Consider the following 14,011-nt stretch of genomic DNA (forward strand, 5'->3'; position numbering starts at 1 on the left):
CAATAAAAGAATTATTATTTTTCCATATTGTTAAAAAAAGGAATTTCTAATATTGTTGTTAAAAATGCCATGTCACATTCTTTAAAATTCTGTTACTTTTAATAAATTTCCTTTTATTTATTTATTTATTATATTTGAAAAAATAGCATTTATATTTATCTATTTTACCATATCAAGAGAAAAATAAAAATAAATTTTATTTTTACTTTTAGAATTAATTATTCATTCTAAATTCTTTTCTATTTTTAGTTGTTCACTTTAGCATATCAAGAGAAAAACAATTTAGTTTCCTACTATTACGTTTAGGGAAAATACATTAAAAAAAAACCCTGAACTTGGCACGAAAGCTTACTTTAGTACTTAAACTACATGGGTGTTTATATAACCCCCTTAACATATTTGATGTGAATATTTTCAACTCTCCGAACACCAGCCCAGTTAAAGGCTGGGCATTGTTACACACACACATTTTCATTGGTCCACGTCGCTAAGGGTTTAAAAAATATCTTACCCGTTTTATATAACCCACCCGTTCCCAAAATACAACCCGACCCATTTCTAAACAAATATCCCTAAATCTCTAAGCCCGATTCTCATTCTCTCAAATCTACAAGACCTAAGCTGAAGATTTTTCTTTCGTTAGTGTGAAGGATTTGTTGAGTTTAGGGTTTTTGTGCAAGAAGTAACGAGAATCTAGAAAAAACAGATAATAAGAAAAAGGAAGGAAAGAAAAATCAAAATAATAGATGAAGAAGAATAAGTTTGAATCTTACATTTTGAAGAACAATTATTCCTTCAAAGATTCAACTTTTAGGTTTGAAGAGCTAAGATTTGGGAAAAAAAAAAAGAAAAAAGAATTAGGTCACCATTTTTGGATGATTGGGTTGGTGAGGGAGAAGAGGAAATTAGGGTTCTTTAAATGTGAAGATGGATCTTCAAATACGCAATGGGTCGGACATTACTGTTGGAGGGTCAAATTTTATTTTTAAAAAAATGATAAAAGATGAATTACGTGACGTTCCAAGCTGTATCAACACGCGCACGAGGCTGGTGTTCGAAGGGTTGAAAATAATTCATATCAAATATGTTAAGGGGGTATATAAACACTCGTGTAGTTTAAGTACTAAAGTAAGTTTTCGTGCCAAGTTCATGAATTTTTTATGTATTTTCCCTTACATTTAACATTAATTATTTATTCTAAACCATTTCTCAAATCAATCATTCTTTAAGTTCTTAAAGAATATGCAAAGTGCACACTATTAATGGGATGCCATGTTTAGTTGTTCATTTTTTGGTTTAGCAATAACTTTTTCTAACTGCGCTTATCATATTTGCTTTAGTTCTAGAATTTCTATATAGGGGAAATCTAGTTCTACTCTATCCGTCCGTCTTTATATCTTTACTTTTTCAGTATTAATTTAACACATTTGTTAAGAATTAATAAATAGAATGATAATTTTATTATATCACTCTCTGAATATAATAAATTTAATATTTAAAAAATGTGTTGACAATGACTATAACTAATAATAAGAGTAACTTAGAAATTAAGTGATAAATTATCAAATTAGAAATTAAGTGATAAATTATCTCTTAATTTTCTAAACTAAACAAGTAAAAATGAATATTTATTTATAATATAAAAAATAAAAATGGACGGATGGAATAGTTGCTAGGAAAAAAAAGTCCATAAAATAAGTTAGTTGATACAATACTCTTGATTTTTGATAAATACGTGAAAACTGTTCTCTAACGTCACTTTTTTTTTTCTTTTTTCTGTTCACTTTTACTTGTTTTAATATGCATTCTGCACATTCTTTAAGAACTTAAAGAATGAATAATTTGAGAAATGATTTAAAATAAATAATGAATGTTAAACGTAATAATTGAAAAATAAATTATCTTTTTCTTGATATGCTAAAATAAACCACTGAAATGGAACATAATTTAGGATGACTGTTAATACTAAAAGTAAAAAGTATAATTTCTTTTTATCTTTCTCCTCCTGATATAATAAAATAGATAAATACAAATTTTATTTTATTTTTAACATAATAAACAAACAAAAATAAATTTATTAAAAGTAGATGGAGTTAAAAATATGACATGACATTTTTAACAACATTAGTTTTCTTTTAACAATATGGAAAAGTAATAAATTTTTACTGGGTATAAAAAATTATTTGTTAAAAAAATAGAAAATAATGTGACAGGTCATTCTCGAGAAAGATGTTTTTATTACGTATATTTTGAAAAAAATAAGAATAGTTAAGTCATAATTATTATAATCTAAAAAAGAAATAAAAATAATATTCTTTTGACAATTTTCCAAATATAGATATAGATGACTTTTTAGGAAATTTACTGATAGAGTAGGAGATTGCAATTTCGTTTAAGTTTGAGGGCCGTTTTATCATTTACCTGAAATGTTGGTAAGTGGGATTCACATAGGATATATATTCGCGCAGAGAGAGAGAGAGAGAAGGAGGAGGAAGAGTGTGAGACTATGGAAGCTCCGAAGTTATTGCTGTTGATTTTGCTGATTCCTTGCGACTTGTTTATCGGCAAATCCCTCGGAGATGGCGTCACTCATGAAGAAGCCAAAGAGCTCAGAGATGAGGTAACCTTATTCCTCTTCTCCTTATCAATTGTTCACAAGCAGATCGAAAAAACATTTCGATGTTTTGAAATGTTGATCATCAAGTTCAATTATTGATTGCTTCTTTTAGTTCCAAATGTAGTTGTGTGAAGTGTTCTTTGATTGATACAATTGATCGCTGCATAAAATTATTTATTTTGAGAATCACTGACAGCTCTCCGATAGGAATTTTAAAGTTGAATTAACGGAGAATATCTCACGTTCCATAAAATTGCAATGGATGGAGCAGGTGTCAATTTGAGATAAAAATGTATTCGTTATAATGAGAAAGCTTCCGTTTGAAGGGGAATTGTTACTGAAGATATCATAGAGAAATGTGAAAGGAATAAGTATTAAGAGCTAGGAATAGACAGTGGCATGGTGATTGATGTTGAAGGGTCCATCATTGAACTTCTCGTTTGGAAATCCAAACAATTGGTACCCTTTTTGTAGAAGGGGAAGAAGTATTTCTCTTTCCTTCCAGCCTCACATTATTATATCTGCTTTTACTATTAATCTCGCCCTTATATCCTAGTTCGGAAGAGTAGGGTGGTTAAGGATAAAAAACGTGACAGAAAGTTGGGTAGATAATACCTTGTTCATTTTTTTTCTGTTTTGCCTTCCCTTTAGATTTGAAAATTAATAACGTGATTAAAAAATTGTGATGTTTCGTTACTTTTTAGGTGCGTGAGATGTTCTACCATGCATTTAACGGATACATGAACCATGCTTTTCCACGCGATGAGTTAAGGCCTTTATCTTGTGGAGGAGAAGACACACTTGGTGGCTATGCCTTAACATTGGTAACAAGACAGCTTTTTTGTTAGACTACTAGCTTTTCTTGGTAAACATACAGTAAGTGTTCCGATCATGTGCTTTTTTACAGATTGACTCATTGGACACCTTGGCTTTGCTTGGTGACAGAGAGCGCTTTACTGCTTCTGTTGAATGGATTGGTAAAAATCTTCGGTTTGATATTGTGAGTATGGAATTTGTATAAAAGCATAATGAACTTAGGAGTGAATGATTCTGCTCTTTAATAGACATTGCCTTAATGAATTTCAGATCATTAAATTGTTGAAGTTGGATTTAGAAGCAGTCATCTGACTTCGTGAAAGTTCTTTTTTTCCATTAACTCCTTTTGAGTGCCATGGAAAGGTGGTCTCGAATATGAACATAATCATTCCTGTCTATTGATGGGTAATCACGTACTGTTTAGTGGCCATAATGCTTCGAATGTTGAATATATAAGTTTTGATGCTTGGGGCCTTGTGTTCAACTTGTATGACAAAACCGAACTTAAGAATCATCGAGTAGTTTGACGAGGTTGAACTAAAGTTGTGATCTCCCTATGCTTGATGCTTTTATCTGCTCAGCAAATAACTGACGTGTGTAAATTTAAGTTACTAATAAATTAGAATACTAAACAATTCATATTTCTTGTAAAAGGATAGTCATTTTTATGATTAGCTAGCTTTATATTGTAAGCTTAGAGTTTGCTGCTTGCTATTTACAGCTCGTTGACATAGAAGTAGCCTCTTTTGCATGCCTCATGGCTCATTCTGGAATTTATCCATTTAAAACTTGCCTCCAATGTTTGATATCTGTGCTTATTTGCTGTGTTTTAGGGAAGACATCTATTAGAAAAATGGTTAAAATGTGACAATAGTTCAAATATACTGTCCACTTCTCTTGCCGAGATTTAGGTTATGTTTGATAAAGACGAAAACTAGATAAACCAAAATCTGAAATCTATTTGAGTTTTTTTTTTTTTTTTGATGAAGTAAGTAGATTCATTTCAAGGCATCAAGAAGATGCAAGCTTTACAAGGATAGATCAGTTAAGCTCACAAAAAAAAGGATTTGTAGCCTCTTTCTAAGCTATAGAGCTAACAAAATCCAAGAAGAGTTCTAAATTATTTGCAGGGGTCAGTTTGGACCAACTAAAAAGGCAAACTATTTGAGTTGTTGAGCTGTAAGAGTTAAAAGGATGAGTTTTGTGAATTTTGATATATTTCAAAACAAAATTGAGGTGGCAATTCAACATGAAACTAAGGTGCAAATTATGAGTGTTAACATGTTTACAACTATTCAGATTTAATGTTGGGGTTTTCTAATATATAGAAATGGTAACTATTAAATGGAAATGGAAATTAAAATTAATTCTTTATACAAGAGATAGAACTGAACTTTACTTGAAATAGTATAGCATTTATTAGGTATTGTTTGGATTACTGAAATATGTTTGATGACTAGTATACTTATTACGGTTTACCCAGAAAAATAATTTCTAGTCTATTGGTACACTCTAGTTGTTACTGTTGAATTAGGTGAGCAAACAACCCTGTATTCACCTTGTCATAATCTGTTTTGTATCTTCATGAAGAGGGTTTAGCTCGGAGTTCCAATACCTTTAACTAGAATCTAAGTTTTTAAGATAAGAGCAAGAAAAAAACGTTGTTCATATACGCTGCTCCTAAGTTGCTCGGACTCTTCGTTTTCGGTGCCTCACCCACGTTGACACGACATGGGTTTGGGATCCATACCCACTCTCTGTAATCAAAACAAAAACTAAGTAAAATTGAAGAAAATGGAATACCTTGTATATATAAATTTCTATTGTCACTCACTGTCTTTTAATTACCTTCCAAGATTCTCCTCTTGATCAATATTTTCTCCTCAAGTTTTCCACATAATATCTCATAATTTAGGTCATATAACTCTATTTTTAAATTTTAGATATATGAATTATTTTTAGCCGAATCCCCACAGTCATATCCATATATTGATCCGTATCCCCAAATCTTAAAATCTAGATCATTGAGGATCCAACCTCTAGATCCACACCCGTATCTTACACCCACACTCGAGTCAAGCAACTTACCTATGCTTTATACCTTCCTAATAAGTTTTTACCTTGTAAGGAGATTGTTGGAGTAGTACAGGGTTAGGAAGAAAGACTTACACATGATGTTCATTGACCCCGAAAAGGCATACAATAAAGTTCCTAGGGAGGTCTATGGAGGTGTTTGAAGTCTAGAAATGTACTTGTGGCCTACATTAGGGTAATTTAGGACATGTACTATCAACAATGGAGCCAAGGCTAGGGTAAGATAATGGGAGGTGACTCAAAACACTTCTTGATTTTGATGGGGTTGCACCAGGGATCGACCCTTAGCCCATTCCTAGTTGTGTTAGTGATAGATGAATTGACACTACATATACAAAGAGAGGTGTTGTGATGTATATTATTCATAGATGACATAATATTGATTGACGAGACTCATGCTTGAGTTAATGATAGGTTGGAAGTTTGGAGACAAACCCTAGAATCTAAAGTTTCCAGGTTAAGCAGGACTAAACCAGAGTACTTGGAGTACAAGTTCAGTGACGTAATGCATAAAGCATAGATGAAAGTGAAGATCGATACAAAAGTCGTACCCGAGAGAGGAAGTTTGAAGCATCTTGAGTCTATAATCTAAGGAATCAAGGAGATTGACAATGATATGACACATCGTGTTGACGCGGGGTGGGTGAAGTGGAAGCTCGTGTCAAGAGTATTATGTTATAAGAATGTGTTACCAAGGCTTAAAGGTAAGTTCTATAGAGTGGTGGTTAGACCTACATTGCTATATGGGTAGAGTGTTGACCAGTCAAGAATGTATAGAGTGGTGGTTAGACCTACATTGCTATATGGGTAGAGTGCTGACCAGTCAAGAATGTACACATCCAAAAAAGAAGGTAATGGAGATGAGCATGCTAGGATGCATGTATGGGCGTAGGAGAGATAAGATCAGGAACGAGGTTATACAGGTCAAGGTGGGAGTGGTTTTCGTGGAGAACAAGATAAGGAAAACGAGGTTAAGATCATTCAGACATGTGAAGAGGAAGTGCACAGATGCACCAGTAAGTAAGGAGGTGTGAGTGGTTGGTTATTGCAGGTCTTAAGAGAGGTAGAGGTAGGAGGATAAAGAACTAGGGAAGGTGCTTAGACAGGACATGATACACCTTCATCTTACTCAGAATATGACCCTAGATAGGAAGGTTTGGAGGTCGAGGATAAGGGTAGACAGATAGTAGGTAGCCAAGTGTTTTCATACTTATATGTGGAAGAGGTTGGGAGTGGGTCTCCTCTTCTCCTCTTCTCCTTATTTAGTCGTATTAGTTAGTATTCACGTATTATCTTATTATTTAACTTTCACTACTACTTGTTGCTTCATCTGCTCTTTGCTCTATTTATTTTGCCATTTTGCTATATGTTTCTTTCAAATCTGCCTTATTACAACAACTTTTCTACCTTGCAAAGGTAGAGTTAAGGTTTGCATATATCCTTCCCTCCCCAGACCCCACTTGGGACTACTCTGGGGATGTTGTTGTTGTTGTAATACTTCTAACAAGCATTTGAATTCTTAAGATAAGAGTAAAAAGAAGTTTTGTCCATTCAATATACTTGACTGATATTGAAGGTTTATGTTTGACATTAATCTTTTGCCTGGCATCCTTGTGAAACTATTTTTCCATTTTCATTTCTGTCACAATTTTCTGAGGATGAATATCTTGTACCACTACTTTTCTGAGTTTATGAATTTTACTATGTATTTGCAGAACAAAACAGTATCTATCTTTGAGACTACAATCCGTATCCTTGGAGGTTTAATTTCTGCTCATCTCATTGCAAGTGACCACAACACGGTATCATATTCATTACTATGTTTTTCTTGAGTATTTTAAAAAGTATTACTTTCTATGGTAGTTAACTTAAGCCAAGTGGAATTCTCTTGGCTACTTTCTCCAAAATATTTTAACCAGGTTCTTTCTAGAACTACAGGGCATGAGGATTCCCTCTTATGATGATGAGTTGCTTCACTTGGCTGAAGACTTGGCACGGAGAATGCTGCCTGCATTTGATACTCCTACAGGTATGGAATTGGATTTTGGTGATAGTCGATATCAGTTGGGTAGAATCAATCATGTTAAGAATGTAGTGTAATTATTGTGAATAAGTTGTACATTAACTAGGGAGATTATTTTTCTTGTAACTGTGTAACTTTGATTTCGTTCTTATTTTAAATGTGTGTATAGCTTGACAGAATAGTTAAGCTTAGCTTTCTGTCAATATTCTCTTGTGTTCTTCATTTCTTACATGATGTCAGAATCAGTCCCATACTTGTTGTGTTTCTCAATGTTGGACCTCCTTTTAAGTTTTCATGCTCTGATATCCAATTCTAGACATGCAACGAGGGGTTAAGTATTCAACATTAGTTGAATGGATTTTTGTCTCTATATTGTCTTGGACAATTCTGACCTCATGATATAGCTCTTGGGTTTTAGTTAGGGTTATGAACATTTGTATTGCAGTTGTTCAGCAGGGTACCCTCTGATAGGCGTTCATACTTCCAAATGTTGCATTTCTAGTTGGAGGCACTTTAGATTTCAGACGAGCAATGACAAATTGTAGTTGTAAGATCCAGTGCAAAAGCAGAACATCTAGCAATGATAGCATTGAATTATAATCTTATATGGATCAAACAACTAGGGAAAGAATTAAAGTCGGGAAGAATCGATCATATGGAGCTTGTGTATGATAATCAAGCTGTATTTCATTTTGCTTCAAATCCGATGTTTCATGAGAGGAAAGTACATAGAGATAGATTGTCATTTTGTTTAGAGAAAATATATTCTTAGGACACATTGACATAAAGTTTGTTAAGTCAAATAATCAACTTAAATATATCCACTAAATTTATTACTGGCCTCAAACTAGTTCTATATGTCACTAGTTTGATACATACAATTTGTACGCACTAGCTTGAGTAATAGTGTTAAGAATAGTGTGTAGTTACTGTAGATATGTTGTAATCAATTAGGGAGATTTTTTTCTTGTAATTATGTAACCTTGATTTCCTAACTATTTTGAAATAGGTATATATTACTATTCAAAAATCCAATAGTTTAACATAATAACCAAGATAAACTTTCTAAAAGAATAACCAAGCTAAACTTAACTATTTATTACCATTGCACCAAAGAAGGAAGGTGTGATGAGCATAAAGGATTTTAGACCTATTTGCCTGGTAGGAAGCATTTATTAGATTTTATCTAAGGTGCCTTCTAATAGACTAAAGAAGGTCTTGAATGAGACAGTGTCCTCTTCTCAGAACGCTTTTTTTTTTTTTTGAAATGGGTAACTTGTGTTCCTCAGCATTAAGGGCTATGCTGGCCACCTCCAAAAAGTATTAACAGAGAAGAGAGAAAAAAAGAAGAAAAAAGAAACAGAAATACTTACAAAGAACCTACGAAATCAACTAATTGGATTTCCTCTTCTATATTTTGTTCTTTACACCAAAAACCTAAGGAAGTAATTACTTTCCATTTAATCTTCTGTATTGAGCATTCTTTTCCTTCAAAAATCCTCTGATTCCTTTCCTTCCAAATATTCCACCAGATACAAGCAGGTACTGTCCTCCACCACTTCTTTTGACTCTTGCTGCCCCCCCCCCCCTCGTGTTCTGGCATACACCAGTTTAGGCTAGCTAAATTGAAGAATAAAGCCCATACTTGTGTTGTTACTTTGCAATGCAAAAATAAGTGTTTGTTGGTTTCCAGTACCTCTTTGCATAGTAAGCATCTAGAGGCTATGTTGATACGCTTTTATGGAAGGACGATAGATACTGGATGTTGCTTTGGTGGCAAGAAAGAAGAGAGGGGTTCTGGGTATTTTATGTAAGTTGGACCTTGAGAAAGCGTACGATCATGTGAATTGGGAGTTCCTGGATTTCATGATGTTGAAGATGGGCTCTGGAGAGAAATGGAGGAGATGGATCAAGTTCTGCATTTCTACTGCCAGATTCTTTGTTGTGGTAAATGGTAATCCGTGTGGAATTTGGTGAATTGAGAGAGTAGAGAAACTGTTAGTGGGGTGGCAAACGAGGTACTTGTCTAAAGGGGGTAAAGAAGTTCTGATCAAAAGCACTCTTTCTAGCATTCCAGCATACTTCATGTCTCTTCAACAGGCTCTGGGCTAAGTGACTGAAAGTTTGGCAAGACTACAACGTAACTTTCTTTGGGACTCAGCGGAAGACATTAGGAAGAATCATCTTGTGAATTGGAGAGTTGTTATTTTTCCGTTGCGATGGGGTGGACTTGGAGTAAAGGATCTCAAGGTGTTCAATAAAGCTCTGTTAGGGAGGTGTATCTGGAGATTTGGGGTGGAAGAGAATGATTTTTGGAGTGGTGTGGTTGCAGAAAAATATGGTATGGTGGCTGAAGGACTAGGAACATTGTAACTCCGTTTGGGTGTGGTTTGTGGAGGAGTATCATGAAGGGGTGGGGGGTTTTTTGTGGACATTTTGTTTAAGATTCCAAAAAGAGATGACAGTCCAACAAATTGGTAGGTCTCATGAGGGCATGTTCCATTGGGACTTAAGATTCATAATGAACCTGCACGATTGGGAGATGGAATTCCACAGTTTTGATTGAGTTGTTGTATGGGCTCAATTCACCAAATAACTCATTGGATGTATGGAGGTGGTGGGACAGTGGAGATGGTTTATTCACAGTTAGCTCTTTTTATAAGAGGTTACTAGTGAGAGAGGAATGTTCTTTCCCCCATGATTTCATTTGGATCCCTAGAGAGGATTAGCTTTTTTGTACGGTTGGCAGCTACGGGGGCGACTTAACAATGGAGAATCTTTGAAAGACGAGGATCACATATGTTAGTTGGTGCTTTCTGTGTAAGAGTCAAGGTGAAAATGTAGATCATCTTCTTTTGTATTGTAAGGTGGTTTGCCGGTTATGGAGGGTGGCCCTTAATTGGTTTGAGATGCAATGGGTGATGCCTGGTGCAATGAAGGAAGCTTTGCAAAGTTGGACCCATAGAAGCCGAAGAGATGCTCAAGGGCATGGAGCGTTGCCCCATTAGCAATCATGTGAGTCATTCAGAAAGAGAGGAATAATAGGGCCTTTGAGGGTGTAACAAGATTTTGTAAAAAGTAGTATTTTGTCTGTAGTTTCTTTTTGGTGTACTTATGAGGTTCCTATTTGTATAGAGGATTAGACCTCTTTTGTTGAGAACCATATTTTGATTTAGGTTCTCTCCTTTGGTATATGGCTTGCATCCGGGATTTCCCAATTGTTAATAAAAGCATTTACCTTGTCAATAAATAAATAAATTCTCTCAGTGTTCTCCTTATTCTTTATTTCTCAGAAATTGTTTTTCCGCCCCTTCACAGGAATGTCCCTACATTTAAAACAAAATATTTTTGATAACGTGTACAATTAAAACAAAATTCTAATGCTTTCTGGAGCAGCCTTGACTCTTCACCGCAGATATTTACACTTTTTCTTCCACCCATCTCCTTTCAATCCTCTGGAGCAAAGCTTGTTTTTTCTTCAGAACCTCCATGTGTACTCCTTGTTGCTTGCCCGGCTTGAGTACGTTTTTTTTTATTCTAGAGACTTCACCTGATGTTAGCTTTATCTGGATGTCCACATGTAATCTTCCTTCTGTTCCAGGGTAGCGACATTGTGTTAGTGGCAATTGATCACCATCTGAAGGGAGTTCAGAGACAACTCCCTCAGTGGTCTATCATAATGGAATGTGGAATCAATTCTGCACTATCCCAGCTAGCACCAGCATAGGTAGCTCTCGACTTCCACTATCTGCCGGTTCTGCCTAAAATGATTCAGCTTGAAGCCTCTTTCTCAATTACAACGGGTCATGGAAAGAATACTTATTAATCTTGTCAGCGAAAAAATGTCCATTAATTAGATATTATTGCTTGAGGTGCTTGATAAAGATCCTAGGCTTGTTCATCTCATGGTTATTGGATTTGGATTGCCATGAGGCTTGTCCAGCCTGACAATCTCTAGTTGCTTCACCAAAGTAGATCTATGAGTAGAGTTTTTTGGTTCTTAGTTTTGTTGGATATTTTATGACCCACACAAGTATTTAATGATAAAAGCCTAAGGTTTTTGAAGTGTGCATTTGAATCTAACACTTTCCTATCCTCGTAACAAGATGTTACCTGTCTTATAATCCGAATTACTTTTGCTGCAGGAATTCCATTTGGATCAGTAAATTTGTTGCATGGAGTCGATGAAAATGAAAGCAAGGCATATCCTCTTTGTATTCTCCTTTTCTCTTTCCCGTGCTGTATAAGACTTCTTTCTACAGTGTTATTATGTCTAGTATGGCAGTGGTTGAGATGGAGCAGACATTCTGTATTCAATCTTGCTTCAGATTTACTTATCAAGAAAAGGAATCTGTGACTGTCCTGGTTCTACATAATCTTTGTAGATGGAAACATCTTGTGCGGCATTGTGCTTCCCTATTCCTTCCAAAGAAACATAAGAGAAAAAACAGAAGTAAAGAAGAGAACACCAGGGACCCTCTTGAGATGATCCTTGTTTATCTCATCTGACAGACATGAATGGGGCTAGAGCAAACAGCCACCAGACTGCTATTTTTGAATTAAGGATTACTATTCAGTACTTTTAATAGATTTGACCTGGTTGATGGCCTGCATGAGAAATGAGAACCAGTATGACAGGAGAAGACATAATCTACTTGACGTTAGTCATGAAAAGTGATATATGAAAATATTCTGTTTTATTGTCTGGTGGACTGTGTATGTTCAAATGAGATGTGTTGTGCATGCCATGGACATTTTATAGATATCTGATAGTCCAGTTTCTTTTAATTCTTAATCAACTTTTCTTGCCTGAGATATGCACACACATCATCACCCTATACTAAAGCTATATTTTTGGGTGCCTAGATAACATCAACTGCTGGTGGAGGGACACTGACATTAGAATTTGGGATACTCAGCCGCTTAACTAATGATCCCAGTAAGTGTTACTCTCTTGATCTGATGTATCAAATTTTTATTCAACCTCTGATCTTAGTCAGGAGGACCTCTAGTATTTTGTTCAGATTTACCAAACCTATCACGAATAGGAGTTTGTTTCAGCGGAATGTAAGGTTACACACTTAGATCCTTGTTGGAAAGAACACGAACGAGCATGTAATGTAGGAAAAATGAGTATATCTTTCGAAATCCAGTGGATCTTTTGAAAGTTTGAGAGTTAGAGTGAGGTTTCAGTTATTGCCCTAATGATGGATAAGATATGGGTACTCAAACAAAGAGCAACATTAAATATGCTTGAGAGGAAAGAAAGCAGATGACAAAAAGAGAGAATATTGTGAGGAATGGAAAATGACTGAAAAAACTCCAGAATGAATCTGCATATGCCTTGTAGTGGATTCTTTTCCATTTTTATTACAAAGGGAATGGAAAAAGAAATTATGAGACTGTTCAAGAACTATAGCATTACTGTTAGGAATTTTAAACACATTATAAAAATCATCTGCATATTTAGAGAAGGGTAAAAAAGATACTGATACTTGTCTTTTGGTTGCTCTTAGCTGGAACAATAAAAGAACAACTCTCTCTTAAAATGCTTGTTTAGTATGGTTTCTGTACATCTATGGTTAAGGGTTATATTGTTTAAGGATCTCTCAAGTGCGTGTGAACGGTAAAGAGCATCTTGCACCTAAATTATATGCTAGAACTGTTCTTTTTATGACAGTTCAGTGAGCAAACACAAAGGTTGATCTAAATTGATTTTCACAGGACTATTGATTGGGGCTTTGGTCTTTAATTGTTACTCTCTAACTTGGTTTAGTAACAAATCTTAGATATTATTTGCATTATCGACAACAAATCTTAGATATTATTAGGGTTCTTCAACAGCTTGAGACTTTCTTTTGTTTTTTTGTGCTGGTAGATGACTAGGTATATTGTTTTACTTATTCCCTGAACAACATTATGTAATTTCTTTTGTACTTTGGAAGTTACTTGGTTGAAATAAGTAGGAAAAGAAAAGCCTGAACCTGTTAAAGAGCAAGACTTTTTTTTTTGGTGTGTGGGGTGATTTGAGGTGTTTGGTAAGTTAGTCAGGGAGGTGCCCAATTAGATGTCTGGAGTTCTTTTGTAGTCACTTAACAGTTAACATTAAAGTTTGTGCACTCATCCGAGTCTCTAAGAATAGTCAACTCTCTCCATTCTAACATTTAATGTGGACTGTTAAAGTTCGGACACAAATCTCATTTCTCAAGCCCTCAACTAGCAGACCTTCTAAAATTTTCTGATCAGCCGTTATATTTCCCCCTTCATTGTGTGTTTGGTAAATTGCGCAGGTAATTCTTGCAGTTTTTCTTTGGGAACTTATGCTTATTCTTGTTATAATGAAAATGCAGTTTTTGAGCAAGTTGCAAAGAATGCAGTTCGAGGATTATGGGCTCGCCGGTCAAAGATCAATCTAGTTGGTGCTCATATAGATGTTTTTTCGGGTGAATGGACACAAAAGG

General features: G+C 34.9%; 1 protein-coding gene across 1 annotated transcript in view; it reads left to right on the plus strand.

The window, feature by feature from the left end:
• Window positions 1-2,486: 2,486 nt before the first annotated feature.
• The window catches only part of LOC125838202 (alpha-mannosidase I MNS4), a 35,837-nt gene continuing 24,312 nt past the window's right edge, over window positions 2,487-14,011 (plus strand). The window contains exons 1-8 of the mRNA XM_049517279.1: window positions 2,487-2,620; window positions 3,322-3,441; window positions 3,525-3,617; window positions 7,243-7,329; window positions 7,466-7,556; window positions 11,696-11,751; window positions 12,417-12,489; window positions 13,901-14,010. Coding sequence (XP_049373236.1) covers window positions 2,507-2,620; window positions 3,322-3,441; window positions 3,525-3,617; window positions 7,243-7,329; window positions 7,466-7,556; window positions 11,696-11,751; window positions 12,417-12,489; window positions 13,901-14,010 — 744 coding nt within the window. The 5' untranslated portion in view covers window positions 2,487-2,506. The remainder of the gene's footprint in view (window positions 2,621-3,321; window positions 3,442-3,524; window positions 3,618-7,242; window positions 7,330-7,465; window positions 7,557-11,695; window positions 11,752-12,416; window positions 12,490-13,900; window position 14,011) is intronic.

The sequence above is a fragment of the Solanum verrucosum genome, unplaced genomic scaffold, assembly GCF_900185275.1.
Source record: "Solanum verrucosum unplaced genomic scaffold, falcon-dt-bn FXZP01000079.1, whole genome shotgun sequence".
NCBI lineage: Eukaryota > Viridiplantae > Streptophyta > Magnoliopsida > Solanales > Solanaceae > Solanum > Solanum verrucosum.